Source organism: Psammomys obesus, unplaced genomic scaffold (genome assembly GCF_907164565.1).
Source record: "Psammomys obesus unplaced genomic scaffold, mPsaObe1.curated_primary_1811, whole genome shotgun sequence".
Taxonomy (NCBI): domain Eukaryota; kingdom Metazoa; phylum Chordata; class Mammalia; order Rodentia; family Muridae; genus Psammomys; species Psammomys obesus.
In genome coordinates, this window is record NW_026596101.1 from 1,163,382 (window position 1) to 1,189,538 (window position 26,157).

The window sequence follows — 26,157 nt, forward strand, 5'->3', positions numbered from 1 at the left end:
ACAGTGTAGCAGGGAAAAGGCGGAACTTAGGAGAGCAGGGGGCGGGGCTGCCGACGAAGCACGTCGAGAAGGCGTGATCCCAATCAGGGAACTGAGTTTGGGGAGGTTCCCGAGCGTTACAGTAAAGCCGTGGGACTCAGATTGGCAGCGCTGGGCTACACGGTTACGGGTTGCTGATTGGAAGACAGTGTCAAAACACACAGCCCATTGACTATGACTGACGCTTCTAATGTGAACGTGGGAAAGTTACTGAATTCTTCCGGTTCCTTATTTGTAAACCCGGAGCTCGAAAATTTTTTTCTTTTCATGGGGGTTTCAGAGAACTTGGATGTCAAAGGTCATCATTGTTAAGTGATCCTTGCAGTTTTGTCATTGAAGAGTATGAAAAAATCTCCAAGTTGCTAGAGTCCCTGAAAACATGTTTAAATTTCTCACAGACTTGGTATTCTGCACCCTAAAGTGCACGTCTTCCTATGTTCCCCCTCCCCCCAGAGAAATGGCAATAAAATCGGCAAGCCAGGAGTTGGTTTCCTGGTTAAGTCGTGGGGTGTGGAGTAAAACCGGCGATTTCTCTTAAAGAAATGGCTTATTGTAACTGAGTCTTGGTTCCTCATTATTAAATGGAGATAATACATAGTACCTGTGCCTCAGGTTATAGTATGGATTAAAAGAGATGAGGTCTGTAAATCGCCTAATACAGTGTCTGATGCGTAAAACTCGTATGCACAAAGAAAATACTAGCTCTCCTCACCCAGAAAATTTAGAATAAGCCAGTAATCTGTTTTCAGGAGGACTGCGGTAGGATTGCCTGGACTGCCTATGAGTTCCAGGTCAGGCTGAGCTACACAGCAAGACCTCTAAACAAAACAACAAAATTAATGAACCAGAAGTTACACAGGAATTTTTTTTTTATTACTGGAGATTGAACTGAAGTCTTGGACATACAAAGTCAAGGATCTATCACTGAACTATAATCACCCCGACAGCTTTTTCTTTCTTAAAACATAAAATAAAATAAAAGACAAGGTCTGGATAAATTGCCTACACTGGCTTCGAACTTGTGTTTACAGGTTTGTACCTGGAGTGAACAGTTGTCCTAAAGCCAACTCTTTTGGGATAAAGAACATCTTAGAAAATCTGATGAAAGCTAGGGTCTGTCCTGGGGGGTGGGGGCTGTACAAGCATGCACAAGTTTTCTTAAAATATTTGAAATTTTATATAGAAGTGACTGGATAAGTATATTAGGGTGATGTTAACCTAGCTGAAACTATCCTTGCTCCCTCCCTCTTGGTGTGGCCCCATGCTCTGGGTCCCCTACTCTCCCTCTCCCACACCCATGAGACAGAGATGGAGTAAGATCAGCTTTATTATTGACATGAGGCAGGTAGGTGGTGATCATGCCAGGCCTTTCTGTAGTCAGGGGCAGAAAGCTTGTCAGCCAGCACTGATCAACCTAGCTGGTCCTACTGGTGAGCTCCAGGTGCCTTTAGCTTCCAGCAGTGGGCAGGCAGGTAAGCGGACTGCTAAGCATTGGATATGTGGAGTCCTCAGGGCTGTTCTGGGACTGAGGTTGGGCTGGAGTTGGCCGGGGGTGGAGGTCGAGGCTGGATGTCCCTGGTGCGCATGTAGGACAATAGTTGTTCAGGGATCTCAGCTAGTACATCCTTGGCCAGTCGTGCCATGCTCAGCACCTGGTTCCCCGATCGGTCAACGTAATCTCGGAATGGGACAAACTAAGACAGACAGAAAAGGAGGTGTAGGCTGTGGCCAAGGGAGTGAGTAATACTCAGGTTTCATCTTTGATCTCTAACATTTCTTTCCAAGTATCACTATCCATCTCCCTTCATATTGAACTATTTTTTTACTTTTGTTTTTTTTCCACCCACTCCCTACCTCTGCACCCAATTTTTATTTATCCTCAACTCATTCTAATTTGTTTTCACACAGTCACTGAAATTACTCTTACTCATGTCATCAATTGCCCGCTAAGGCTAAATCAGTGCAGTGGGCAGTACTAGTCAGTCTTTGTCTCCCTGAGAATCTCTTTCGCTTCATTGCCCTGAGTGTCATCCTTCCGGATACATCTCACTTCTTTCTGTGGGGTGCTGGAGACTGGACCCATGAACTTATATATAGGGAAGGCGAGCTCTCTACCACTGAACCAAATCCCCAGCCCAAATCCCATTCCTGACACCACACTCTTCTTTTCTCCTACTTTTCTGGAAGCTGCGCTCTATCTCAACCTAGTCCTCTGAGTTTTCCTGTGCTCTAAACTGCTCCCCCCGATCCCTGGCCATTATGGAATTCCTTATGTAGACCAGGCTGGCCTTCAGAGGGATCCACCTGCCTTTGACTCTTGAGTTCTAGGAAAGAGAGAATGGTGACTTTGGAGAGAGAGGAAGAAGTTGGGCTTGAAAGGGAGGATCAGTTTGCCAGGGAAAGAAGGTAAAGGAGGGAGAAGTGAAAAGGAGGAAGAAAAGTACCCTCTAGAGCCTCATGTTTACTTCTCTCCTTGGATTTTCATTTTACTGTTTTGTTTCAAGAGAGGGTCTCACTCTGCTGTGACCCTGCGCTTTCACAGTCCTAACCAGCTGGGACTGTAGCCACTGTGCCTAACCTGGCCCAGGACCTTATATTCCGTTGCTAACCTACTTCTTCACTCAGTTGTCACAGATTCCCCAAGCTCAGTGTTACCAATTGGATACCAGACCTTCCTGCCCTATCTCCCTCCTCTAGTGTCCCCCTCCTCACTCAATGGAACATTTATCGCTAGAAAACAGAGACTCATCTTTGAAGTTGCCATTTGATTCCTTATCACTGTATTAACAAGTCATCAGGTCTTGTAACATGTTCTTAAGTGTCTCATTTTTTTGTGTTATTCTTTTGAGGTAATCTCATTGCATAGCCTAGGCTGGTGTGGGACTCTCTCTCTCTCTCTCTCTCTCTCTCACACACACACACACCCACACACACCCATGCACAGCTCTTAAACATTTTTCTTTTTTTTTTTTCTAACAAGGTCTTATATAGGCCCCACACTGGCCTTGAACTCACTTTGTAGCAAAATGGCCTTGAACTTTGAAAAAGTATTTATTAATGTTGTTTTTTGTATGTGCCTGATGTGCATGGGTGATGAAGGCATGAGAGTGCCGTGGTGTGCAGAGGAAAGCTTTTAGAGTAGGTTCTCTCCTGCCACGGAATCCTAGGACTCTAACTCATACCATCACCCTTGTTCAGCAAATACATTTAACCCTCCATCTCTCAGGCCTGACCTTGAACTTCTCATCCTTCTGCCTCCACCTCCTGAGTGCTGGGCACATACTTGGTTTACACAGTGCTAGAAATCAAGCCCAGGCCATCATGCACACTAGACAAGTACTCTCCCAAGTGAACTGTCTTCCAGCCTTTAAACATCTTTTGAATTGACTACTTCTGACTATGACCACCGTTCTATCTTCACAGTCATCCTTGCTGCTTACAAATGAATACCTGGCTTCTCCCCGGCCCTGCCACAGCACACCCACAGTGCAGCAGCCAGAGAGGTCCTTTTACAATTTAGTGTGAGCTAGACATGGCGGCACACACCCCTAGCACTCGGGAGGCTGAAGCAGTAGGATTGCCATGAATTCTAGGCAAGCCAAGGCTACATAGGAAATTCCCTAACTAGTGAGGTTCTGTCTAAACAAAACAAAATAGTAAATACATAGATAGATACATTATTAAGCACAAACCGTGCACACCTGTAGTACCAGCACTTGGGGACAGAGAGGCAGGCAGATCTCAGTGAGTTCGAGGCTAGCCTGATTTACAAAGTAAGTCCAGGACAGCCAACGCTACACAAAGAATCCCTGTCTCAAAAAACCAAACCAAACCAAACCAACCAAACAACAACAACAACAACAAAAGAATAAACCTCAGATATTCACCATGGCAGAAAATCAGCCTCTAGCAGGTCTTATATGCTCCTTCTCTGCCTGTGAAGCTGATACCTCTTTCAGGTTTCAACTCAGTGTCAACACCACAGCTTGACAGAAGCCTTCCTCACTACTGTGAACAGCAGCATTTGCTTGTTTGGCTATCTGTGTAATACTAGTCATCTCCACTAGAGGGAAGAGACTTGGCCCTCCTACGCCTTTCAGCCTTCAGGATATAGCTGCAACCTACTTATCCTCCAAAAGAACTGTCAGAGCCAGGAGAATGGCGGCGCTCGCCTGTAATCCCAGCACTCAGGGAGGCAGAGGCAGGTGGATCTCTGTGAGTTAGAGGCCAGTCTGGTCTACAAAGTGAGCCCAGGACAGCCAAGGCTGTACAGAGAAACTCTGTCTCGAAAAAAAAACAGAACAAAACTGAAGCCGGGTGTGGTGATGCAGTTCCGTAAATCCAGTACTCTGGAGGCTGAGGAAGGAGGATCAGGAGTTCTGGGGCAGTCTGTGCTACCTAACAATATCTTGTCTCACAAGGAAAGAAAGGAAGGAAGGAAGAGAGAGAGAGAGAAGGAGAGAAAGAAAGAAAGAAAGAAAGAAAGAAAGAAAGAAAGAAAGAAAAAACTTGTTCTATGAACGAGGAAGGTTTGAAAGGAGAAAGGTAGTGACTAAGAAGGAGTAAGGAGGTGGCTGCTAGGAAGCCACTCCTTTCCCTTGTTTCTCTTGGCTTTCCCTTCTCCCAGGGCTACCTGAACGATGTCCCGCTCTGCATAGCGCCCCCTGGAGGACACACGTACATCATCACCATCCAGTTCTTCCATCGCTGTAGAACAGACAAGCAGGCATCATTGGATGGGTCTCTCCAACTCCAACTCATTCTACCCCTTCCCTGTTAGAGCCCTTCGGAATCCTCAAGGACCTGACAACACTTGCATCCCACAGTGGTGTGAAATTGTTATTGTTATCGTTACTATTCCTTTCTTCTTCCTGCATGTTCCATTCTTCCAGAAAGGAGGGGAAAGTGTTGACATCATCAGCCATGGTTATCGAGGAGGAAGATGTTTCACTTCACCTTGGTGTCAGACTGTTCTGTCTATGAGGACAGCCTGAGGGCCTAGATCCTTCCTGTTCTCTCCAGTTCCCAGTCCCACTCATGGACACACACTATCCTACTCACCCTCAAACATGGCAGGTCCAACACCGACAATAATGATAGACATGGGCAGTGAAGAGGCCTGTGGGGAGAGGAATGGCTGGAGTAAGCAGCTGTAACAGGACAGTGGCTGGGGTGTGTTTCCCGTGCTCCGGTGAGCAGGGACGCTGCTGCTTCCTGTTCCAGACTATCTCCGAATGCACAACAGGTGCCGTCTGGTGGAGCACACAGCCAGGTGATTTATATTCATTATCTCGTTTGTTTGAGACAGAGGTCTCTGTAGCCCAGGCTGACCTTGAATATTTCTAATATCATTTAAAAAAATGGTTTTCCTGCCAGACATGGCATCATACATCTGTGACCCCAGTACTCAGGAGGCTGAGGTAGCGGGGATCATCACAAGTTCCTGACCAACAGTGGTTAAATAATGAGTTCTAGTCCAGTCTGAGCCACAGTGTAAGACCTCCCTCTAAAAAAACCCAACAGACAAACAACCAACCAAACCGAAAGAAACCTGAATGACTGCAATCGCCATTACTAGCCATGGTATATCATGCTTCTCCCAGGCATCAGGGAGGCACAGGTAGGAAAATCAAAGTGAGCGTAAGAGCAGCCTGGTCCACAGTTAGCTAGTTCCAGGCCAACAAACAAAAATAGCCAGGCCTAGTGGCTCACACCCGTAGACCCAGCACTTAGGAAGCTGAGGCAGGAGGCTTGCCACTATTCAGGCCAATCTGGGCCATATAGGGATCCAGGGCTATGTAGTATAACACTATTACAAGACAAAACAATAATAAAACTAAAAGCAAGTAAACAAACAAACAAAAAAGTCCCCTCCTTCTCCTGGGCCAAAGGGCAGGCATGCTTCCTGCTGATTATAAAGATCAGCATTTCCTAAACTCAGGTTTCCACTGTGGGTTCATTTGGCATCATGCTGGGACCTAGAGAATCAAAAGCCAGTGTTGTTTGTGCCCCAGCCAATAGGCATCTCTGAAACAAGCAGGTGAAATTGTTAGGAAAACATGGAATAACCATCTCAGCCCTTTCACTGCATAGACAGTCACCCCACCCGGAGAAGCCCTCCTCCTCAGACTTACGCTGACGATGGCCTCTTTGGTCTGTGTCATGTCTGAAATGACGCCATCAGTGATAATAAGCAGAACGTAGTATTGGGAACCATCCGAGATCTTGGCTGCAGCCCTGCATGAAAGACCAAGGTCTGTCTATATGCAGTGGCCAACCAGAGAGTCCATGGTCAGTTTCAGACCCTGCTCCTACAGCCACCCTGTGAACAGTAGGCAAGACCCGGGGCTTCAGGATCCCATACTCTGGCAAACCTGACTGCTGCCCTTACATGCCATCTCTCCATTCTCTCTCTCTCTCTCTCCATATACATGCATGCATACATACATACATACATACATACATACATACATACATTTTTTATTTTGAGACAGGGTTTCTTTGTGTAGCCTTGGCTGTCCTAGACTTGCTTGGTAGACCAGGCTTGCATCAACTCATGGCGATCTACCTGCCTCTGCCTCCCGAGTGCTGGGATTAAAAGTAAAGTAGGGTCTCGCTCTTGTAGCTGAAGCAGACACTGATGAATCTTCCTGCCTGCTTCTACCTCCCAGGTGCTGGATCACAGCAATGATCCAGCAAGTCAGTCTGCAGAGCCCCCTTTCCTTTCATCATCAATCTTTGATTCCAGCAGGGTTTTTTGTTGATTTGTTTGCTTGTTTTTTCCTCAGAAAAGGACTTCGGACAACCCTCAGTCTAACCCTTCCTCTACTAGTCTCCCATCCTGAGTAGACTGAAAATCATTGATCTGTGCTGTCCAATACATTGTCCCTAGCCACGTGTGAACGAATATGCCGCTCTAAATCAACTAAGTTAAACTGAAGGAAAATTCCATTACTAACTCTGGTTGCCTTTAGGGTTCCATCCTCCTATGTGGCCAGTGAGTACATACCGGAGAGCACAGATGCTGGGCACCTCTGTCATCCCAGGACATTTTGTTAGACAGCCTGCTGGCTAAACTTGGTCTTAGGAGACTGAGAGAGGCGTGGTGACAGTGTAGCTGCCTCTGCATGGTGTGCTGAGGTCCAGGGTGGCTGTGGGTGAGGAAGCCCCTGTGTCGGGGTTCTGGCCCACCCTCCTCAGAGGCCTGGCCTAGTGCTATCGTTTGTCACGTGCTCAGTTCACAGATAGTCACCGTTGCCGCTCTGTGCGGGTACAGAGCGAGGTGGTGAGCACGTAGCAGGCAGGATTTTGTTTGCTGTATCTCCCCCCCACCCCCAGTTTTAGGGATTGTTTGAGACAGGCTCTCCCAAGTAAGCTCAGCTGGCCTGAAACTTGTTTGACAGACCAGGCTAGCCTTGAACTCACAGAAATCCTGCCTCTAAAGGTTCAGACCATCACACCCACCCACCTTGCTATATATTTAATAAACTCTCATTTCAAATCAAAAGCCTGGCTTCTTTAGATCATCCTCTGGACTATGCAAAACAGTAGCCTGGGCTGGCCTAGAGCTACTGAAGAGGCCAGGCTGGTTTTTAAACTCTTTCTTGGCCATCCTACAGCCTTGGCCTCTGATTGCTGGGATTACAGGTGTACACCACACAGCCCAGCTTATCCTACTTTTAAAATGAGGCAACTGAAGTTAGGAAATACTAAGTAGCCCTCCTCAGGGGCAAACAAACGGGCCCATCAGTGTCCACCCTGGCCTGCTCCCATACATTCCTCCATGTGCCGCACCTGTTCCTCTTTTATCTAGCCACCCACCATCTCCCAAACTTGTCGCTCAGTACCCTTTGTGCTTTTCTGTGCTGTCGCCACTGCCAGGCCTCCTAGCCTCTCCCTGATGCTAGGATGAAAGCCAACTCACTTTACAGATCCAGCTAAGCAGTCCCTCTACTGTAGCCTGTACCCCTCTCCTTGAGGATGCAGCCCCACCCACTGAGGCGGGTGTTCTGCTTCTCCTCATACCCAGATGGTACCACAAGGGGATCCAAGAATGAATTTTCCTGTGTGTGGATGAAGCCAGCGGATGAAGTACACACAAAGCTCCTTTTAAACATAGTCAGAGCAAAGACAGACACAATGGGAGAATAGAAAGTTTGCATGAGTTTGTAAGATGAAACATTAGACTTCAAAGTCCCTCTCAGGCTGACTGCTTTCTGCTGTGTCCTCCATTTCCCTCCACCCCCACCCAGGGAATACAGTGTCTTACTTTTGCCACCAGGCAACTTGCTGGAAATTTCTAGGGAGCTTTGGCCTACAGAAGTGATGATTTATTTATATTTCTGTCTCCCGCACCAAGGCGGGAGCTCCCGAGGGCAAGGACTAAATCCGATTCATCTGTGAGTCCCCAGTGCCCCAGGAGAGAACTGAGCACACAGCAGCTGCCCTTTGAATAGTGATAATGATAATAATAGGAACAGTAATAACTACTGTTGCATCACTTACCAGGGACGAGCACTCTTATGAGTGAGTGCTTGACATACGCTAACGAGTCCTCATAACAACCCTGCAATGTAAATATTCTCAGCATTCTCATTTTACAGTGTTTAAGAGAACTGAGCAGAGCCGCAAAGCCAGTGTAAGGCAGTGCAGGACTAATGCACTGGGGCTAATAGCTCCGTCGGTAACTTGCCTAACACATGTAGGCTGGGGCTTGATCCCCAGCACCACAAACATTAAGTATGGGGTGCACACCTGTAATCCCAACACAGGGAAGGTAGGGAAGCAGAGGCAGAAGGGTCAGAAGGTCTACCTTATCCTTGGCTACAATGAGTTAAAGGCCAGCCTGGGCTCCATGAGACCTTGTCTCACAGGTAAAGAGAGAGTGCTGAGGTACTACTAATTTACTCTACAGCAGAATCTACACTTCTGACAGAATTACCCTTAACTGAAGGTTTACTAAATAAATGAGTAAACTCATCAGTGTAGTTGCCCAAGATGTCTAAAAACATGCTTAAAAACAATAACAAAAATGGTTAGAATCCAAAATTAGTGACAAAAAATTGTTTGTGGAATATTAAATGTGATCTGATTGCAACATGCTCCACCTTTTCTTTTTCCTTTTTTGTTTGTTTTGAGAGAAGGTTTCACTATGCAGTCTTAGCTAGCCTGGAATTTACTGTGTGGACCAGGATGACTTGAAATTCACAGTGATCTTCCTGGCTTTGCCTTCCAAGAGCTGGGATTAAAGATGTGGACCATGATGTCTGGCTCTAATTTAAAACTTTCATTTCCCTCTCTGTTGTAGGTAACTATTAATATTTGCTACAATACCTGTCCTTAACATTTTCTACATTAACATTATTTTAGTTTTACAGTTAAAGTAACTACTATCCTTACTATGTATTAGAAAGTAAATCAATCTTCAATAGGGAATGGAAAGTCTATCAGAAAACCTTTAACATATTTTTGTTGTTGTTACTGATTTTTTTTTTTTTTTTTTTTTTTTTTTTTTTTGGCTGGGGTCTCCTGTAGCCCAGGTTGTTCTTGAACTCACTGTGCTCAAGATGAACCCGAGTTTCTAATCCTCCTGGCAATACTTGCCAAGAGCTAGGGTTACAGACATTCGCCCAGCACACCTGGTTTATGGAGTGCTGAGGATGGAACCCTGGCTAGGCAAGCTCTCCACCAGCTGAGTACATGCACAACCCTCATTTGTCTTTCCCCCATACTTCTACTTCCAAGTTTTCTGGGACACTGGTTTGGCTAGGTCTCTTTTATTTTTTTAATTTACTTAATTTTTTATTTTTATGTGAGTTAGTGTGAAGGTGTCAGATCTCTTGGAATTGCTGGGAATTGAACCCTGGTCCATTTGGAAGAGCAGACAGCACTCTTAACCACTGAGCCATCTCTCCAGCCCCTGGCTAGGTCTCTTTTATTCAGCATATAATGATTTATTTGTTTCGTTTTTGAGACAGGATGTCACTATGTAGCCCAGGTGGGCCTTGGATTTGAGATCATACTGCCTCAGCTCATAAGTGTGCCCTAACTTTTCTTTATTCAGTCAGAGAAACTTCCTTCCTCCCCCCACCGTGTACGTGTGTATGTGTGTGTATAGATGTGTTGTGTGTGTCTGTGTGGGGGGAGGTGTCTGTGCCTGTGCACGTGCATTTGTATATGTGCATTCAGAGGCCAGAAGTTGCTATCAAGAGCCACACCCAATCATTAGCCACTTTATTTTTTGAAACAGGGTCTTTCTCTGAGCCTGGAGCTGACCGATTTGACTAAACTGTCCGGCCAGCAAGCCTCAGGAAAATGCTTTCCTCCACCTCCCCAGACACAGTAGTGTAGTGTGCACTGCTGTGTCCAGATTTTTATGTGGCTACTGGGGATGTGAACTTGGGTCCTCATGTTCGCGCGGTGAGCACTTCACTTGTGCCGTCTCCCCAGCCCACTCTTTTCTTCCTTAAGCTTCAGTGTTCATGTCGTTCCTTTGTTGTTGTATGCTTGCTTTTATTCTGTAGCTTTATTTTATTTATTTCAATACCCTTTGCTTTCTTATTATTTAAGATATAATCTGGGTTTTCATTGCTTATGTTTATTCTAAAGTATTGCAGTTTTAGACCTGTCCCGAATTGTGTCTGTTCTATGGGCCAGATACTATGTTGTTCCCTCTTACACCATTACCTAATAATTTTTTTTCTAACTAACCTCACAATATCTCAGAAAGTAGGCTAATATTACTGGGTATGGTGTTACATGTTGCTGTCATGGCAGCACTTGGAAGGTGAAGCAGGTGGATCGTTTGGCCATATAGGGGGCTAGAGGTCAGTCTTGGCCACATAGTGAGTTCTTGTTTCACAACCAGACAGACAAAAGGAAGGAAGAGAAGCTTCTACTGCTGTCCAAAGTTCAACCACTTTACAGGTTCCATTAAAGAGGCCAGCTAAAGTGGGCTGTGGTGGCACCCGCCTCTAATCCCAGCACTGAGGAGGCAGAGGCAGGTGGAGCTCTGTGAGTCTGAGGCCAGCCTGGTCTACATAGTGAGTTCCAGGACAGCCAGGACTATGTAGAGTGAGCCTGTCTTAAAAACAAAAATCCAAAAACCAAAACCATAAGAAAGGCCCCCATAGGTAAATAGAGTTAAATGCTCAGTCATCAGGGAGTGGTTCTATTTAAGAAGGGTTTGAAGGATTAGGAGGTGTGGCTTTGTTGGAGGAAGTCTCTCTCTCTCTCTCTCTCTCTCTCTCTCTCTCTGTGTGTGTGTGTGTGTGTGTGTGTGTGTGTGTGTGTGTGTGTTTATCAAGATGTAGAATTCAGGGGCTAGAGAAATGGCTCAGAGGTTAAGAACACTCACTGTTCTTCCAAACATCCTGAGTTCAATTCCCAGCAACCACAAGGTAGCTCATAACCATCTATAGTAAGATCTGGTATGCAGGCAAAATGTTGTATAAATAATAAATAAATCTTTGAAAAAAAAAAGATGTAGAGTTCTCAGCTACTTCTCCAGCACTCTGCACACCTGTGTGCTGCCACACTCCCTACCATGAGGGTAATGGACTAAAATGTCTGAAACTGTAAGCCAATCCTTACTTACATACTTTCCTCCTCCTTTCTCCTTCTTTATGTAGTCTTGGCTGTCCTAGGACTAGCTCTGTAGACCATGCTGGCCTCAAACTCATGGAGATCTTCCTACTGCTGCTACCTGAGTGCTAGAACCACCACTGCCTGGATAAAATGATTTCTTTTATAAGAGTTTCCTTGGTCATGGTGTCTCTTCCTGGCAGCAGAGCAATGATGAAGACAAGCTAGCTGGCACTGTGGTGTCATACCCACGTAATCCTAGCACTTAGGAGCTGGAGGCAGAAGGATAGGGAATTCAAGGGCAGCCCTGCTAACTTAGCAAGTTTTAGGCCAGCCTGGCCTATATGAGACCCTTTTCAGATAAACAAACAAACACACAAACAATTTAAAAGTCAATTGCTCAAGGTCACCTGGCTAGTGCCAGCCACATGCCTAGTACATAAGCTGGTACCTTTACCATTGTCCTACAGACTCCTCTCTCTTAGGCAAAGTCAAGGCCAGCAAGGCCACTTTGTGGCATGGGACGTGGCTCCCAGGCAGCAGCTGAGGTTGTCTCTTGACACTCTCTCTAAGCATAGGCAGGCAGAATACCTTCTTGGTACCTGATCCTGGCTAACGCTGAACACTTACTTCCCCTTCTCTCCAAAGCCCAAGTTCACTCAGACTGGCCCTCCTATGTCTGGGTCCAATCATCTACTCCCTCCCCACTCCTACCCAGTCCCTTTTTACCTGGCCACCTGGTTGATGACAGGAGCAAAGTAAGTGGGCCCGTAGAGCTGCACTGTGCGCAGACTCTGGAAGTAACTCTCGAGCACGCCCTCAATGCCTGCACAGTTGGGGTCCTCATCATTATTGTTCTGAAAAAAAAAAAAAAAAAAAAAAAAAAAAAAAAAAAAAAAAAAAAAAAAGAAAAAAATGAAAAAAAAAAAAAAAAAAAAAAAAAAAAAAAAAAAAAAAAAAAAAAAAGGAAAGAAGAGAAAAGAAAAGAAAAAAAAAAAGAGTCCAGTCAAGTTAAGCCCCCACTGAGGACACCCAGGAGTGCTCTGATCTCAAATTGCCACCTCCTTTATGCTCCCCTCCAAACTGCCCCACCTCCCTGTCCTGTCGTTGCCTCACAGCTCTTCCTTGGTCCTTGCCCTTCTCAAACTATTGACAGAAGTGATCCATCGACCAAGGGGAACTGAGTGTATGCCCTGGCCCATACTGTACCAGGGGGAACTGGTGGGAGATCCGCCCCTCTGGGGGCAGCTTGGCCCCAAAGCCATAGGCTGGGAACAGCTTGTCGCTGTCGTAGTCCTGGATGATCTCTCCCACTGCCTTGAGGGCCATGGCGTAGGCGCTGAGCTGGTAGGGACTCATGTAGTGCAGCGAGGTAGGCTGTAGGGGGTTCCCTGTAGAGAGACGGCCACCTGCTTATCTTTACATGCATCCACCTACCGACCCATGTACCCACCTTGAGCCATGACCCCGCTCAATCTGTCACCGCATCATCTCTCTGCTCATATACCCTTCTTGAAACTCTCCCTTGCTCCTCTATTATGTCTTACACCTTGTGTTACATGGCCACCCATTTTTACGCACACCTCCTCCAACCTATCTGCCAGGTGGGAACGGCAGTTTTCAATCTGTCTGTTCATTTCTATCATCTACTTTTGTATGCTCTGGTCCACCTATCTACCCACACAGCCAGCTTCCTGTTTACTTACCTGTCATTTCTCTTCCATTCCATCTTTATAATATTCTGTCTATTCAGCCATTCCTGTCCATTCTATTTTTTTCCCATCTGGATCCATTCCCCTGCCTGATTCTCTTAGTTGCAAGTTAATGTGCCCATTACCTCCTCAGCTTAAAGCAGCTGTCTGCCTGTGAGCTCACATACACACCTACAGGGCCCTTAGTGCACTCTCCCACCAATCCTTCTCCCCAGGATCTATTTGTCCATTGATAATCATTCACTAACTATTAATTTATCCTTGTATATACCAACCACCAATCCATTTATTCTCTCCTGATAACCCCATTCTCTCTCACTGGCCAGCTGAACTATCTAGCCTTTCAACTTTATTTGACCTGTGTACCCATCATATTCCTGCACCCTCTGTCCACCTTTGCACCCAGTACTTCTCCTCCATCACTCTTGTGCAAGTGTCATCCTGGCTTGGCTTTATATTAGTGTGGACTTCTTGGGTAGTTAAGTCTTATCCCAAGAAGGAATATAGACCAATTTCCAAAGAATCCCTTAGGCTCTGCCCATTCCCATACCCTCACCCATGTCTCACCATTGGAAGCAGTGAAGTCAATAGCTACTGTGAAGTTCAGCTGTGTCCTGGTGGAGGAGTAGATGGGTTGATTAATGAGGGATCAATACCTATGACAGCAGTATTTCCCACATATGGACTCATGTTAAAATGCAGATTGTGACCCAGACAGTCTGGGCGGGACCAAGTACCAAGTCCTGCTGCTGTCGGTGGTCCACTGTGGAAGCAGAGTTAAATGCTTATTCTCATGACTGGGGTATCGTATGGAGTTTAATGTAACACTGTAGTCCTGTAATAGTAACTAAAATACCCATTTTACATAGGAGACAAGGAAAATTCAGAGAGCTAAGTTCATTGCCTGGGCCTATCTGCCTTCACTGATGCAAGCACAATGTCCCCTACCGTTGGCTTGGCAGCATTCCCTCTCTTGACCTTGGACTTACCCTGTTGTTTACCTGTGAGGCATCTCCTGTGTGGGTGCATTGACACTCTAGGGGTTGAGAGCATTGAACTCCGCCCCTAGCTCCTAGGCCACTGCTGGAAACTACTGATTGGGCTTCTTCCAAAGGCACTGGCAGCCCCACAGATAGAGCAAAGAGGTGACGTTCTGCATTCCACAGAACACTTGATACATCCTTTGCCGCTGCCTGACAATTTTATCTCTGTGATTTCATTGTGCCCTGACCATTCACAAGCAGGCAAACTCATTGCTGGCTCGGTCCATGACTCACCCTCCCTTGATGTAATCCACAAAAGTGAATTCTGAGTCCACAGAGAAGGAAAGGAGCGTGACCTGTAGGACACAAGAGGCAGCCCTGCCACTTTTTGTAAGCACAGCTGAGGTGGCAGAAGAGAGGGAAACCTATTCGAGTTTAGAGAGAAGTGTATTATGGGACACACAGGTTTCCACCCTGCTCAGTCTCTGAAAGAATAAAGGGAGACGCTGTCAGGTGCATCTTGGAATTTCCAAAAGAATTTTTAATTTGGAAATACAAATTAGGGTTTTGTTTTTTTTTTAATTCTGCAAAAGGGTAATAGTTGGAAATTTTCCTGGGTGAGAAAAAACAAAAACAAAGAAAAAGTTCAATAGCATCACCTTATCCTCAATGTTATTGTCCCAAATGACCTGTCCCCAACACTGTTTCTGACCCCCAGTATTTTCATGTGTGTCATGGGATACAGACATAAGGATCTGGGAGGCCAGAGACCAGGGATACTCACGGTCCCCGAGTTGGTGTATTTCTTCTTCTTGCATTTCTTCCGAGGGTTAAGTACCTAAGTGGAGGACCGTCACAGTGACACTTACACCCAGCTGCTCAGGACAGAAAGCCTGGAAAAATGGCAGGGCGTGTCCTCACCTCATACACTGTGAACTGATTCTGGGCCTTGCTCAGCTCCCGATAGCTGGTCGTGAACTCACCAATGAAGTCATGGCTGTAATGAGGCCATGGGTGGGTAAGCCAAAGCTGCTGGCACAGGGCCAGAGCTAAACCCTAGAGCTTTTACTGCCTGAGGGCCTAACTTGGGCTACAGGGCAGTAGGGTTGGGGCTAGATGGGGAAGAAAAAGGTGGAAGATGGTGAAGAGAGCTATCTAAGCAGATCGGCCCCATGGCCACCATCACCCTTCTGGCCCCCAGAGCTGCTTTGAGGTTCCCAGTGAGTGGTCTAGGAACTGCATCAGTGAGCACAGGAGAAAGAAGCACATCGGCTCATCTACCTTCCATCTCGGTCCCAGTCATATACATCGATCTTCACTGTTCTGAAATGCACATGAGAAGTCCAAATATGGGCTGTGTGTACATGTCAAACCTTAGGGACTCCCCAGCCACTTGCCCATACTGTAGTCAGCCCATCCATCCATCTGTCCTGTCAGTTGCTTATTTTCAACCTTCACCCTTTCATTTAGCTTTAACTCTGTACACACGACAGGCAGGCATGTATTTGTCATTGGAATCCCACTTTATTCCAGACAGTGTTCTTAGCACTGTCAGAATGTCTCATTTAATGTATTCTCTGTAAGTATTATTGCTCCTATTTTTAGATAAGAAAGTTGATATATACACCCCCTCTTCCCTCCCCCCTGAAATCTAAGCAACCTGGCTAAGATTTCATAGCTAGTAAGTGACAGCTGATATTTAAACCCAGATATCCTGTTTCCAAAGACCTTAACCTACCCTCCCTTCCTTTTTCCTTCCTTTTCTTCCTTTGAAATTTTCTTCTTTTCTTCAACCATTTTGCTATGTAGCCCAGGCTGGACTTAAACTCAAGATCCTGAGCACTGAGATTACAAGCATGTGCTATCACACCTAGACCCAAAGACTTTATCCCTGATCTGATCTATCTGTTAAGTTCAGTCCACCAAACTATCTATGTAGCCATCCATTTACTTATACGTATGCCAGTACAGCTGCCTATTACTCCTTCCCTTTAGTCACCCTCCAAACTATACAGCCCATCACTCACCAACTCTAACACATGTATATACTATGAGCACCACCTGTCTGTCCATCTGTTCAATCAAATGCCCAACCATATTAACTTCTGTCCATTCATTTGCATAACCATCCACTCAGGTGCCCTTCAGTTCTTCCACACCTACCTGTCTTGTACCACCCACTCCGGAGTTCTTTTGGGTCAACCATCTACTTTACGCACATCAATCCACTGGTTCTTCCACTAATCATCTATTCACTCAACTATGATTCATCTGTCTGGCCATCAATCCACCTGTCACTCTACCTGTCCTCTTGTATTCTACTTAATTTTTCACTCATGTATCTGCCTCTCTAAAGTCATTCATCAGCTCTTACATAATCATCTATCATGTCTCCATTTGTTAATTATCCATCTTCTCTTCGTCTGCTGATGTACCTACCAGTCTAGTTTTCTATTCCTCGTCTATGCTTTCATTGTCTCCTCCTCTGTCACCGTCTTTATGCGTCCATTCACATAAACATCCAACCATTCACAGTTTATCTGCCCTTCTGACCATCTTTCCTTGTACCTGCTCACTCATTTATTCACCTGCACTTTCATATTCTATTTCAACATCTTGAGGCTCAGGAACCTCTTTTCTTTTCAGAGGGAGCCTCACTCATGTCCTGATCCTCTGAAAGAGCAACTGATGTTGGACCAGACCTGTCATAGTCTCCATTGCACAGTGCCCGCACAGGGATGCTGAAGGGCTGCCATACTGGGTTCAGTGTGTTTTTCACAACCTCTGTCTTGTGGCAGATGGTGAACCTAAAGGGAGGCAGAAAACTGGAAATGGCCTTGGAGTGGCGCTGAGGATACTACTTGTAGATTCCCAAGATTCCCCACTCATTAAGAATGGGTCACATTTCTGGCCTCAGCGCTGTGTGGGAGTGACTCACGTGCCATCTTCATTGCTCCTGTAGAACACAAGGAAAGGGTCTGACTTCCCAAAGAAGTCCTTTTTGTCCAGTTTGTTTGCACACAGCTGCATGGTGGCAATGTCCTAGGGATGGAGAGAGTGGAGCTGTTGAGAACCAACTAGCCTGGAGCCTTCAGAGGGTCCAGTGAAGGAGGCTGGGAAATGAAGGAGCTTGTGGAAATGAGGGCATGTGGCTCTCACTGACCCGGCAGTTGCTGAGCTCCTCAGCAGTGAGCAGTATGGTTCCACACTTCTTGCCTGGCACACCCCTGGAAACAGAAAAGGCCTCTTAGACAGGGGAGGGAGGGTGGACAGCAGAGTTGGCGTGATCAATCTGGGCTCATATGGGCCAGGAGATTCAGTTTGCCATTTGCCGACAATCCCCTAAGTATACCCCACTTCTATTCTGAGTGTCTCCTGGTGAAGAAAGGCCTACTTTGATTTAGTGGTGCCTAAAGGCCTGGTAGGAAGGTGCTAGTGGGCATCCCATAACAGCAGTGTGACAAAGGCATGTAGACTCATGTTTTCTAGCTGCTTGACCCTGGCAAGTTACTCCTCCTCTGGGGTCTTATTTCAGTCTATGAAATGGGTGAGCAGCTGTGAAGAGATCTAATCGGCAAGTGATCTGTAAACCTTGTACATGTGAAGGGTGCATTCTTCAAACAACCCTGGCTGCCTGCACTGTACTAGATTGGAAGGGGCCAGCTGGCACTCAGCACATCTGCCAGACTCTGCCCTCAGGGAGCTTCTAGGGGAATGGCTTGTTGGAAGCTATAGACAAATGAGTGTGATGGACAGTTCCGAATGAGGAGAGAAAATTCTGTTTAGACCAAGAGGCAAAAGCTTACTTTGCCTTTTGAAGGTGGGAGGGAAGGAGAGAGAAAGGGAGAGAGGGAGAGACAGACAGACAAGACAGACACACACACACACACACACACACACACAGTGTGCTTGACAATGTATAAAACTAGCATTCAGGAAGCAAAAGTAGGGGGATCGAAATGTTGAGGCCTGGCCTGCCTAGTAAAACTCAGTCTCAACAAACTAAACAAATGCAGCTGGACATGGGGCCCATGCCTGAAATTACAGCACTTGTGAAGCTGATGCAGGAGGGTTGATGTAAGCCTGATGACAGCCTGGGATACCCAGTGAGTTCCAGGTGAGCCTAGGACAGATAGCAAGACCATGCCTCAAATCAAAAGGCTAAAATGCAGCCAGGTCGTGGCAGTGCACACCTTTAATCCCAATACTTGGGAGTCACAGGTAGGCATATTTCTTTGAGTATGAGGCCAGCTGGTCTATAGAGTGAGTTCCAGGACAGCCAAGGCTATGTAGAGAAACCCTGTCTAGAAAAATGAAAAAGAAAAAAAGAGACCAAAATGCAAGCAGTGACAACCCCACCTCCACTCCCCAAATAGCAAAGGACTTAAACAAAATGAAAAGACAGAGCAAGCTTTATTCTCTCCTGGCCCCAGAAGGGACATTTCCCTGTACTCAAAGGGTGTAGCCAGAGATCCCCATTCCTGATTTGCTTTGGATCCCTAAGCATTAAGGGATTTAGTTGGTAGAGGCCTGTGAGTCATGATTTCTAAAGGGACCCAAAATGTACAGGGGGTAGCTGGTCCAGGAGCTGGCAATATGGGTTAGTGGATAAGGGGGTGAAGGTACTTGCTGCCCCATCTGGCAACCTGAGTTAGATTCCCAGGACATACCTGCTAGAAGGAGGGAATCAACTCCCACAAGTTATTCTATGATCTTTAGATGTGTGCTGTGACACACGTGTGCCTACCCCCTTACAAAAAAAAAAAAAAAAAAAAAAAAAAAAAAAAAAAAAAAAAAAAAAAGCAGAGTCCTGGGTTCAAGTCCTGGCTCTAACTTGCTATGTGACTTTTTTTTTTTTTTGTATGTGGCTATGGTGGGCAGACTAAGCCTATTTTCTGAAAAAAAGGCTAAAACTACAAAGAAGATTGTGCTGAGACTTGAGTGTGCTGAGCCCAACTGCAGATCTAAAAGAATGCTGGCTAATAAGAGATACAAGCATTTTGAACTGGATGGCGATGAGAAGAGAAAGAGCTAAGTGATCCAGTTCTAAGGTGATTTTGTTATAAAGATAGTAAAAGAAAATCATGAGCTTTGTTCATCTCAAAAAATAAAGTAAGAGTGCTTACCGGGGCATGGTAGCGCACATCTGTAATACCACTACTCAGGAGGCATCGAGAGGAACATCTAGGTTTGAGGACAGCTTGGTATACACAGCAAGTTTCAGGCCAGCCAGAGCTATATAAAAATATGTCTTGTCTCATAAAAATACTAATAAAAAATCGAGATGTGGTGATGCATGTCTGCAATCTTAGCATTTGGAAAGCTGAGGCAAGAGATCAAGGCGAGGGTTCAAGATCAGCCTGGGCTACAGGACAAACAAAAATCAAAAATAAAAAGAACTGTTTTAGCTGGTGGCACATGCCTTTAATCTCAGTATTCAAAGGCAGAGCAAGGAGGCTGTCTGAGTTCAAGGCCAGCCTAGGTTACAGAATGAGTTCTAGGATAGCCAGAGCTCACAAAGAAACTTTGTCTCAAAAAATCAACAAGGAAGTCAGGTGAGGTGGCACATGCCTGTAATCCCAGCACGCTGGGAGGCAGAGGCAGGCGGATCTCTGTGAGTTCAAGGCCAGCATGTCTACAAGAGTCCAGGACAGCTAAGGCTACACAGAGAAACCCTGTTTAAAAAACAAAAACAAAAACAAACAACCCCCCCCAAAAAAAACAAAAACAAATATCAAAAAACCAACAATGTTAAAAAACATAGAATAAAAAGAACTGCTTTTTTAGTTCCTTCAAGTCCTGTCCCTGCAAGCTTTAGCAGAAGGGTATGTCCTGTGGGTAGGGCCATTGCCCAGAACAGTGAACCAGCTAGCTGTTGATCCCATGGCCTTCCATTCTCTCCAAACTCTGTGCTTTTTTCACCCAGGGAGAGCTGAAATCTCCTTTCCCAGCACTACTAGTGCTTTAATATATTGATTTGCAGACCTGCAGCTCCATTTAAACTCTGTCTAACCCTTACTGCACTCACACAGTAGAGCACAGCCACATGACCCAACTAACCAGTCTCCATTTCAAACACACGGCCATAAACCTCAGGTCTTTACCACTGCCCAGCAACACTACCAAGTACCCAAGGCCTTTCTCTCCAGTTCTGCTACACAGAAGATTCACTTTTCTCTCCTTAAAGCACCAGAGCCTCCTCCCATCCTCACTCAGCCAGTGACCTGGTTTCCCACTTGCTGACAAAACTGAAGCAACCAGAAGAGATGGTCCACCCACTGCCATGCTACCCTGCCACCAGCATCTTCACCCACATGGATAAGCCTTCCTACAGCTGCTATAAATGAACTGTCATGTGTCTCTTTACCCCTCTGCTAGCTACTATCCGCTCTCTGTCTTGTCTGTACAAGGACATCACACCAGCAATACTCCCCTTCTTTTTCTTTGAGATTCTTTGTAGCTAAGGATTTCCTGGTACTTACTATGCAGCCCAGGCTGGCCTCAAACTCATGGCAGTGCTCTTGTTCTTGAATGTTAGGATTATAGGCATGGGTTACTACACTTGCCTGTTTTCCCTTCCTATTTATTCCATTGGCATTTCAGTCAGGTTAAGAGGACATCCTGGAGTTCAATTCCCAGCAACCACATGGTGGCTCACAACCATCTATATTGAGATCTGATGCCCTCTTCTGGTGTGCAGGTGTACATGAAGACAGAACACTGTATACATAATCAGTAAATAAATTTAAAAAAAAATAAAAAGAAATAAGAATACAGTTGAAACTGGGAACGATGGTACATGCTATAATCCCAGCACTCAGGGAGGCAGAGGCATGTGGATCTCTGTAAGTTCCAGACCAGCCTGGTCTACAAAGCATCCAGGACAGACAAGGCTACACAGAAAAACCCTGTCTCAAACTCCCCCAAACAAAACAAAATATTCCCCCCAAAACCAAAAACACAATTGAAAAATCATAAATCTATTCTCTTTTCTTCAAAGATTCTTAGGAGCAGCTTAGGCTGACCTTGAATTCTAAAACCCTCCTCAGTCTCCCAAGTGCTGGGATTATTAGGTAAGCATCATTTTACATTTATTTGTTTCTGTATGTATGGATGACTTGTGGATTTGGTTTTCTCCTTCTGTCATGTAGGTCATCAGGCATGGTGGAAGGTGCTTTTATCTACTGAGCCATGTCACCAGCCCTGTAAACCTATTTTTTAATAACTTATTTATTTTTATATGCATTGGTGTTTTGCCTGCACCAGTGTCTGTGTGAGGGTGTTAGATCCCTTGGAATAGGAGTTACAGACAGTTGTGAGCTGCCATGTGGGTGCTGGGAATTGAACCTGGTTTCTCTGGAAGAGCAGCTTGTGCTCTTACCCACTGAGCCATCTCTCCAGCATCGTAAACCTATTCTTGACCCCAGGTCTGTTACATGCACATCTCCTTTTCTCCCTTTGCAGCAAAAACTCTTTGAAATTTATCTGGCTCATATGTCCCTTTCCCACTCTCCTAAACCTCTCCAGCCTCTACTTCCTCTTGTCAGAGTCACCAGTGACATAGAGATAATTTCTAATTTTCATTCTGTATGACCTGTAGCAGCATGAGATATGACTGGTTCCCTTCCTCTGCTTCCTCTCCCTTCCTTCTTTTTTTGGTGTTGGGATCAAACCTGGGGCCACATGTATACTAAGGGTACAGTCTACCACTGAGCTAGACTTCAGTACTTTTCTTTAAAAAAAGAAAGAAAAGAAAAAGATTTTTTTCTTGCAATGTGAGGGGGGGGGAATTAAAACCATATTCCATATTTTATACAGAAATTGCTATTATGGAGCCAGGCAGGATGGTAGCACATACTTGTAATCTCAGCACTTGGTGGGTGGAGGAAGGAGTTTTGGGATTTCAAGGCCAGTCTTGGCTACGTATGGAATTCAAGGATAGCTTGAATTCAAAACAAAAAAGTCTGTCTTCAAAACAAAAAAGCCACCAAACAAAGTAAGGCATTGATGCTGTGACTGATATTAAAGTGTCCTTAGTGTTGCAAGATTTACACGGTGCCTGTGGCAGTTGTAGCGGTGTGTCCTCAGTGAAGAACAAAAGGCAGCAACAGCTAAGAAGCTGGATGTAGCTCTGCATGCTTAATCCTAGCCTCATCAAACATCCTAGGATAGCCTCTCCTACGCGGGATCACCCTGTCACAGAACACAGACTGTACACAAGTGCAGTCTCAGGACCTGCTCATGTATGTGTGTCTACTCCCTGTTGTATATACGTGGTATCTAACAGAACACAGGAGAGTCCATGCTGAATCTCCCCCTCCGAACTGGCTCTCATCTGCCCCCACTCAGGCTGGCTTGCAGCTCACCATATTACCTAGGCTGGTCCCCAACTTGAGGCAATCTGCCCAGCTTAGCTTTGTGAGTGCCGGGGTGCAGGGAGGGCCACTGTGCCCAGCAGTATGCTCATTTAAACAACAACCCAAATGATTTCAGTTGGTGGCACAATTTCCTCTTTCCTGCTGCTCAGGATGAAGGCCCTGGCCTCCTTTCCAGTTGCCCCATTTCTTTCCCATCTGTATTTAATGGTTTGGATCTGTTAGCTTCCCCTTCAGAGTCCATCCAGAATCTTACCAGTTCCCTACCCCTCAGTTCCTGTCTGATGGCCGGTTTTCTAACTGGCTGTCTTCTTCTGCCTTTGTCTACCTAGGATTTATTCTTCTTGTTGTTTTGAGCCAGAGTTTATTCTCAACCCCAGTGGTCAGCAGATCAGTCAGATCATGGCGCTCATGCTGAGACCCTTACACAGACTCCATCTCAGAGTCAAAGCTACAAGGTCCTGACTAGGCCTCCTGCCCAGACCCTCTCCTGGCTCCATGCCACTGGCCGATTCCATATGATATGGGTTCATTAGGGCAGTTGCCCCTATGTCTCCAAGGCTCAGTTTTTCCTTTTGGGTGCCACTCCCAGGTTACTAGCCTTCTAGTAACCCAAAGGACTGAATACGGTACCTCTCTCCTACCTGCTTTTCCACATCCCTCTTCTTTGATTCCTCCTCCATATGTCATTTACTATGTCTACTGTCTGTTTGCACTGATTTCCACCTCCTTCCTCCAACTATCTTGGCTCACTTTTGCAATTCTGGCCCATTAAACAGTGGGTGATAGAGGTCCAGTACAGTGGTGGAACGGGTGAATCTAGAGGTCCTCAACCAGGGCAAGGAGCCAGAATACAGCGAATGCACGCACCATCTAGCAAGTGGGTATAGTGTGGCAAGACCGGAGGATTTGATCTAATTCCAGAAAGCTTCCCAGCAGAGTGGGGCTTGGGAGAAGGCTTTAAAGATTGAATCAGGCTTGGAAAAAGAGGAGGAAACATGTCCAGCCTGAGGATGATTTGAGCAGAGATTAGACTTTCCAGAGGAGTAAAGTGAGGTAGGGAAGCTACTGTTGGGGCATTCTCTGCAGCCTCTACAGACATCCCGTCAGCCCGGCTTGGGAAAGGGAACTCAGAGAAGAGACCCTCCCTCCCCTGGACCCTTTCCCATTCAGCTTACGTCAGAGGTCGCTCCACGCGGCTGCCCTGGCCTCCAATTACTTCTCCTAGGGCCAGGAATGCTTGTCCCAGGAAATCCTGTGCCAAGATAGGGAGTCAACGAGGGGTAGGGGATTGAGCCCCAAGCCCACCTTGCTGCTCTTGACCAAGATTACTCCGAAGTGCAAAATGACAGAGGACCGTTGCCAGAATCACAGCTCTGACTCTGCTTCTTGACGATCTCCCAACCGAATTCTTCCTGGTGCAGCCCACAGCGTCCTCACCTTCTTCAGGTCCCCGGACGGAGGCAGGGAAGGAAGGAAGGCAGTGAATGAGGCCAGAGCAGACTGTGTGTGTGTGGGAGGGGTCAGCTGGGATAGAGGCTGGTGGGAGTCCAGAGGGGCAGGGACCTAAGTAAAGGGCTGGTGGGCCCATGCTGGCAGAGGAGCCAGGGAGCGGTGTTCAGGAAAGTCCTTTGACAGGTTAGCCTCTCTATGTGCCCAGGCAACCTGCCAGCGGCCACTGGCTTACCGGTTTGGAGATGTTGGCTTTGGAGTCAACGTTGTACCTGGGAAGAGAGTGGAACCTATGTGGGGCGGGGCTGGGTGGAAAAAAGTCTGGAAGAAGTCAGATTCAGTCTTGGTTAAAACTGTAGGGAGGGGGAGGGGCAGTGGACCTCAATTCAACTTGGGTCTGTGTGTCTGAGTCGCGTGGGTCCTGGATAGGTTTAAGCCAAGGTGGGTATGATGGGGACGGAGTCCCGGGAGGGGACCTGAGGCTAAGGTGGAGCTAAATTAAATGCTAAGTTTGTGGGCAGGGCCTGCCTTGGCGGGGGAACTGGATGGACCCTGCCTAAGGCGGGGCCAAACTGGGTGTGGGGGCGGAGTTAAGGACCACAGTGATTCCTTTAAAGAGTGACCTGGACCTAGGGGAGGAGCCAAGTAGAAAGGTGAGGAGGGGGCGGGACGAGGCAGAATTCTGGGCTGATCCAAGTGAGGGTGGGGTGGGGCGGGCCAAGACAGGATTGTAGGAGGAGCCTCACACATCGAAGCGGAGATTTTGCTTTTCCTCAAAGAAATAGTCGAGGACGAATTTGCGCACGAAGTCTGGATTCAGTGTGTTGTCAATCACCTCTGTTCGTCCGAACTGGGTGGGGAAAGGTGCGGGGGGAGGGGATATGGGGGAAGAGGATGAGCACAGGACGTACAGCCAGGCTGGAGGTTCCCTGGAGCGGCCCTGAACTGGGCTGGGAACTCACCTCCCGCCACTCCTGGCTGGCTCGGCTCTGCGTGTGAAGCACCACCACTGCAGGTGGGGGCAGGGGAGGGGAGCTCGTCAGGTCGGCCCGCACCCCTCACCGCCCCCCGCCCCTACATCCCGGGTTCCTCCTCCAGGCCCTGGGGCCGCTTACTGGGGTCCGACTTGGAGAAGGTATCCAGGTCTAGCAGATTCCTGGAGAAAAGCAACAAACAGATGAAGAGAGGGCTAGATCACTCTGGAGCCCACCACCTTGACACGGTCCTGAACTGGCCATCTGGAAGAGACCCGAGGTTCAAATCATACTCTCTATACTACCCCCAATGAGTGCTGGGGTCCAAACGCTGTCAACATTCGGGACAGCAGCAGAAATCTCTGCCAATTGGTTCCATATGTGCCCACACTGTCTCCAAGGGTCCAGGATGGCTCGCCCCAGAACTTTGGCCCCTTGTGGCTCAGATCTTTAGGGAGCCCCGCAGCCCATCTATTAAGCCGGCGTCAAGCCTGCCTTTATAGGGTGGGGCTGCCCAGGGAGACCCCCCCTTCATCCTGCCAGTGACTCCCGCCTTTAGCCTTGGTTCTCTGTTCCCGGCTCCTGGGCAAATCCTCTGCGGTCTAGCCCCTACCCCTACCGATCCCGCTGCTGCGCGGGGCTGGGGCATTGCCAGTACTTAAACCCTCCCCAGCACGGCCCGCTCACCGGCACGACACAGTAATTTCAATCTTGGTGGCCGGGACGCTGCGCTCTGAGGCTCCGCCGAGAGACATGGCTGGTCCAATGGTCAAAGCCGCTGGGGGCTGCGAGACCCCAGCCGCTGGAGCTAGGGGCGGCGGCAAGGCCGGCCCATGTGCAGAGGCAGCGGCGCTCTTTCCAGCTCTGTGTGCGCTCCGCTGCTCGCGCCCTGACAGTGGCCACCGGCAGCAGCCGGCTCCAGATGGCAGTACAGCCCCGCCCGGCCCTGCAGGCGGCCCCCGCCCCATTGGAGCAGCCTGGAGCTGGTCGGGAACCTCACCCAGACCCTAACTGACCTACACGTTCTCCAGACACACCA

The 26,157-nt window shown here is 47.1% G+C and overlaps 1 protein-coding gene across 3 annotated transcripts; it reads right to left on the reverse strand.

Moving 5' to 3' along the window:
- Positions 1–1,355: 1,355 nt before the first annotated feature.
- Positions 1,356–25,999, reverse strand: Cpne9 (copine family member 9). 3 transcript variants are annotated; one of them, XM_055628508.1, is made up of 21 exons: positions 25,806–25,999; positions 25,260–25,300; positions 25,107–25,153; positions 24,891–24,994; positions 24,380–24,416; positions 24,133–24,135; positions 23,871–23,947; positions 17,481–17,544; positions 17,256–17,359; positions 17,020–17,124; positions 15,599–15,640; positions 15,239–15,314; positions 15,102–15,155; positions 14,612–14,673; positions 13,902–13,948; positions 12,832–13,013; positions 12,352–12,479; positions 6,174–6,276; positions 5,101–5,158; positions 4,673–4,746; positions 1,356–1,733 (listed from the first exon to the last, which is right to left on the reverse strand). In XM_055628508.1, exons 1-21 carry the CDS (start codon positions 25,871–25,873, stop codon positions 1,548–1,550), a joined length of 1,662 nt encoding a protein of 553 aa, XP_055484483.1. In that variant the 5' UTR covers positions 25,874–25,999; the 3' UTR covers positions 1,356–1,547. The 3 variants fall into 3 exon arrangements, with proteins under 3 accessions (XP_055484483.1, XP_055484482.1, XP_055484484.1); XM_055628507.1 differs by lacking the exon at positions 24,133–24,135; XM_055628509.1 differs by lacking the exons at positions 23,871–23,947; positions 24,133–24,135; positions 24,380–24,416; ... (2 more) ...; positions 25,260–25,300; positions 25,806–25,999 and adding an exon at positions 24,001–24,064.
- Between the last annotated feature and the right edge of the window lie 158 nt (positions 26,000–26,157).

What these genes read in the sequence shown, in the direction of transcription:
- Cpne9 (XM_055628508.1), bottom strand. Translation starts at nt 25,873, where the DNA reads ATGTCTCTCGGCGGAGCCTCAGAGCGCAGCGTCCCGGCCACCAAGATT. An exon ending in AGGAGCAATGAAGATGGCAC is followed by an intron (nt 17,125 to 17,255) that starts GTGAGTCACTCC and finishes GCCTCCCTTTAG; the next exon opens with GTTCACCATCTGCCACAAGA. An exon ending in TGACTTCACTGCTTCCAATG is followed by an intron (nt 13,014 to 13,901) that starts GTGAGACATGGG and finishes GTCTCTCTACAG; the next exon opens with GGAACCCCCTACAGCCTACC.